This window comes from Limulus polyphemus, unplaced genomic scaffold, assembly GCF_000517525.1.
Source record: "Limulus polyphemus unplaced genomic scaffold, Limulus_polyphemus-2.1.2 Scaffold115, whole genome shotgun sequence".
NCBI lineage: Eukaryota > Metazoa > Arthropoda > Merostomata > Xiphosura > Limulidae > Limulus > Limulus polyphemus.
Window position 1 is genome coordinate 558,483 of NW_013665725.1, and position 5,119 is coordinate 563,601.

At 33.8% G+C, this 5,119-nt stretch overlaps 1 protein-coding gene across 1 annotated transcript in view; it reads right to left on the reverse strand.

Moving 5' to 3' along the window:
- The window catches only part of LOC106471806 (myophilin-like), a 22,409-nt gene extending 21,385 nt beyond the window's left edge, over positions 1–1,024 (reverse strand). The window contains exon 1 of the mRNA XM_013932431.2: positions 849–1,024. Within this exon, the coding sequence (XP_013787885.1) occupies positions 849–902 (54 nt within the window). The 5' untranslated portion in view covers positions 903–1,024. The remainder of the gene's footprint in view (positions 1–848) is intronic.
- Between the last annotated feature and the right edge of the window lie 4,095 nt (positions 1,025–5,119).

Sequence of the window (5,119 nt, forward strand, 5' to 3'; positions counted from 1 at the left end):
AAACAGAGTTGTTTAAACATTTGTTTAACAACAAGTAAAAGTTTGGAATGCCCACAGCCACACCCTCGATGAAAGGATAGACCATTCCAAGCTTTTACTTATTGTTAAACAAATGTTTAAACAACTCAGTTCAACATTTTGTTGTTGTTGTTGTTTTCGAGAAGATTACATAAAAAGCAAAAAGATTCATTTCACGTAAAAATACATGGAATTGTCAGTTGGTTGCCATAGTCACACAAATTATAAAAACTTTGCCACGTTTTTCTTAATTAATGTACTGTTAAAAAATTAAATTTTGTATGTGAATGTCTTTTAATCATTTAATTACTGATTGAAGTTCATTTTTTGAGAAAATAAAAATCCTACATTACTTAGAAGAATGAGGATAAATAAAACTTCTAAAGAATAAAGAAAAATAAAGTATCTATCTTTTCTTAATGTCTGGCACATATAACTCATACAGATATTGGAAGTAGGAAATCTATAAAGTAAAGAAGTCGTGATTTTAAACTGAACTTTTGTACGAATCTTGCCAATCTTTTTCCTTTTTGTAATAAAACATTTTCCTCAGTTGATAAATTAGCTTCAACCAAATTCGGTTCGTAAGAAATTCATACAAACTGCTCTCTTGCATATTTGAAGAAATTTTTATATTTGTACTAGATTGTAGCTTTGTGTTAACTAAGTGTGAACTGATATCGTATAATAACAGTTGTTGTTGTTGATCTTACGACGATATATTTGTTTTACTTTATTATTTTTTCACTACTTCTCTAATAGTAATAACGACAACATCAGATGCAGCTTCAGCATCGTAATTACGTTTGGAGACTGTAACATCAACTTACCTTTTTATGAGCCTCAGCTGCAAAACCAGACTTCGATGCTCTGTTTTCGGCCATTTTTTGGATATAAATTATAAGTTTTATGTTATATTTGGTAGAGAAAAATAGAAAACCAATGTTGTGCGCGAGGCGGCGAAATACGTTTGTACTGTAGATGAGGCACAGTGCCTTGTAATTTGTAAGTGTCAGTTAATGACACTAACGGAAAAATGACGTCGTCACGTGATCTGACGATAAAGCCAATTGGTGAGAGAAGAAAAGCTGTGGTGACGTCACGTGTTTATCTAAGTGGAACGTTCACAAAATTATACTTTTTGGTGTGATTTTTTGACTGTTAGCCGAGATTATATTTTTACAATGTGTTAATAATTTCATTTTACAGGTATACAACAACAGCATACTTAATTACCGTAATTTGAAGATTACAATAAGTTTAAAATTTTGTTGGATAATCAGTATGGTTTCACTAGGGAAAATCTTGCCTTACTAATCTTTTGACGATCCTTGAAGAGGTTACTGCTTACGTAGATGAGGATAAAGGTGTGGATTTTCAGAAAACATTAGATAAGGTATCACATAAAAGGATTGTTAAAAAATTATCTCTACAGGGGTGGGGGATAATTGTTACTAGTGGGGTACCTCAGGGTTCAGTGTTAGGACCTTTGCCATTTGTGGTTTACATCAGTGACCTAAATGAAGAAATGATCAATAGATTATATATATTTCTTGGTGGTATTAACTTTTTGGGTGTTGCTGGCTGTGAAAAGGATGTTACTATTTTGGGAAATGATTTAATTGATTGGGCGAGAAAATGACAGTTGACTTTTAATTACAATAAATGCAAGTGGTATATCACAATCGAAATTATAAGCATAATCTTGTCTTTAACAGTGGTATGAAAAAAATGACCTTGATGTTCTGGTTGACCAGTCTCTTAAGCAATCCATGCAACGTGCTGCCGTGAGTGGCAGAGCAAATGAGATATTAGGTTGTATCTACAAAAATATTGAATACAAGTCTAAAGAGGTTATAATGTCATTTTATAGGTCACTGGTTAGGCCACATTTGGAGTATTGTGTTTACTCTTGAGGTCCATACCCAAGAAAGGACATTGAATTGTTGGAAATGGTTCAGAGAAGGGCTACTAGGAGGATACCTTGGATGGAGAGGATATCATATGAGTATAGGTTATGATCCCTACACTTGTACTCTATTGAAATAAAGAAAAATGGAGGGGATCTGAGTGAGGTGTTTAAGATTGTTAAGGGAACTGATAGTGTTAATGCATAATTTTTTCCATATTTAATGGTAAGACTAGGGGACACAGATATAAATTTTGGCAGGGAAGAGGTAATCTTCAGCTAAAGCAGCTTTATTTTTCTAACAGGGTGGCTGGCTTCTGAAACGGATGTGGTGGAGTCAGTTCATATAAGGAATTTAAGGGAAACTTGATGAATATTTAAATTATAAATGCTGGCTTTGAGAGATTTTTTTAGTGGATAGGGCATCCTAGATGGACCAACAGGTTACTTGTTGTCTTTTATTGTTACGTTACGGGAATAACTAATTTTAAGAGTTGTAAACTGATACTCAATGCAACACCTCCCTCACTCAATGGCTCAACGGTAAGGCTGAGGGCTTATAACGTTAAAAACCGGGTTTCAACAGATAGCCCATTGTGTAGCTTTGTACTTAACAATAAACGAACAAGAACAAAAGCCCAATGCAATATAATCATAAAGTTTTCAGTTTATTGAATTATAACAAGAAGCATTTCTAGTGAACTTGTTTTATAGGCTTGTCTTCGTTTATATTTCTAAATATTTGGTTTGAGATTCAAAATGGAAGTTGACTCTTAGGCTGAAGTTCTTAATAATTCCTTAGATTTAAATCACTATAACTCTAGTTGATAACAGTTTAATACACATTTCGTACCTCATACTATTAGCGCAAATATAATATTTCTCTACAGTACTTTTTTCGTTAAATTTCACTGGTTTAAGCAAAAGTCCATTCATATTGTCCAAGTACATAAACCTTTTTAAACCGATTGGTGCAGCGAAGTTTATAATAGTAATAAAAACTTGGCATATTTTGCCTCCAGCTGTAAGTATCAGTATGCTTCTTTCTCTATCAGTTAGATGGACGTCAATTTTTTTTTTATCTATATATCTGTCTGTTTTTCTGCCTGCCTGCCATCCTATCTGTCTGTTCATATTTACTTGCCTGTTTATATTCACTTATGTATCTGGACGTCGAACTGTTCATATTTGTTCTGGACGTCTGTCTGTTCATATTTACTTGCCTGTTTATATTCACTTATGTATCTGGACGTCGAACTATTTACTACTTTTTTGAAAAAGACTGTTTCTTTAGCCATTCATATATTTATCTATCTAGTTACCTATCTTTTTTTTTCTGTCTGTATGCTTCAGATTTTTGTCTGCCTATTGGTACATTTTTAGTAGTCATTATTTTCTTATAAGAACATATTGACGATCTTTACATCATAACAGCTGAGAATTTAGATTGTGGTATTCGTAAGTTCTAATTAGAGGTTCCGCAGAATATGTATTGCAAAGTATATCTGAGCCTTGGCTTCATTAAAACAAATAAAGAGACTGGGCCATAAAGTTTGAGAGTAGACGAAAGTACTTGATTCAGAAGACACGATGTGTAGAATGACGTATGGATTCAGTGGACGAAAGTATTTAATAATAGAGGACTGCACCCTCTCACCTGTGTTTATGGATATATCAGAATCTGAGCTAAAGTAAGATAATCAAAGACTGTCGACTTATTTCGGTAGGGGAAATTGTCCAAAGTGTATTTGTTACCCACTTTACCTAATCACTAGAGAAGAGCTAGTTTTTGGTATTTTTATATCCCTACATCATTGAAATTCTCCAGCAACACCAACCATGGGAAGATATAGAAATACCAAATAAATTTCTTCCGACAATGTGTGTGTGTTTCATTATAGCAAAGCCATATCAAGCTATCTGCTGTGTCTACCGGGGGGAATTGAACCCCCGATTTTAGTGTTGTAAATCCGAAGACTTACCTCTGTCCCACCGGGGAACTACGACAACACGTGACTTACTCAAGAATAAAGGCAACACAGTTTAAAACTAGTTTTTCTGCGAGCTATAAGTTAGCATGTGTAAGTGTGAAAAAGTTTAAAAAGTATCGTGAACAAGAGATTGTTTCACCTAACTAAACTGAAAGTTTATTGACACAAACACCTCTACATATAATAAACTAAACTTGACTTTATATAATACTTAGTTAGTTTGTTTGATGTTAAGCACAAAGCTGCACAATGGGTTATCTGTGCTCTGCCCAACACGGGTATCGAAACCCGGTTTCTAGCGTTGTAAGTCCGCAGACATTCCGCTGTGCCACTGGGGGGCTAATATTTAGTTTGAATAAAATTGTAACACGAAATAAGTCGACTGTGTGAGACTTATTACAGTTAATTAAAAATGAATTATTAGATATTATTAAAATTAAACAAAAATTGCCCATTTGAATTGTCCCTGAAAAGTGCCACCTTCAGGGGAAATGTTGATTTAATGTTATAGAAATTGATAAATTACGTCTATCTTATAGCATATAAATAACATACAAATATATATATTTATATTCTATATGTGGTATTAGATATATATATATATATATATGTTTAAAGAGGAATAGAAACAAGTAAAAACTAAAATACCGCTGGTCTACATGATAAAGTCACGTGATTGTTGTGAAAGAAGGCACAGAAGTCGAAACCCCAGAAAAATAAGGTCTTACTTTTGTTTTTCGCTACATTTTGAAAATAATTGTTTTCTGTGCACATTTTAATGAAATTTTAACTCATAATAAATGTATAGTTTAAACATAAATAACAGCTAGCTGACTATACGAGAAGTTTTGCCAGTGAGTATTATTCAACAAGATATGGGGTTAACAAGTATGTTGCTCTGAACTATAGGCTATACTAAGCCATTACAAAAAAAATTAACGAACCATTTGCTCAAACGAATCAATTTGTTTGTTTGTTCTAGCGCAAAGCTACGTAATTGGCTGTCTCCGCCGCGGAGATCGAACCCCGATTTTTAACATTATAAGCCTTTTAGTTTACAACTGAACCAGCGGAGGACTGTTTGTTTGTTTGAAGTTAAGCACAAAGCTACACAATGGGCTATCTGGGCTCTGCCCACAACGGTTTCTGGCGTTGTAAGTCCGCAGACATAGTGCTGTGGCACCGGGGGACTAAAACAAAT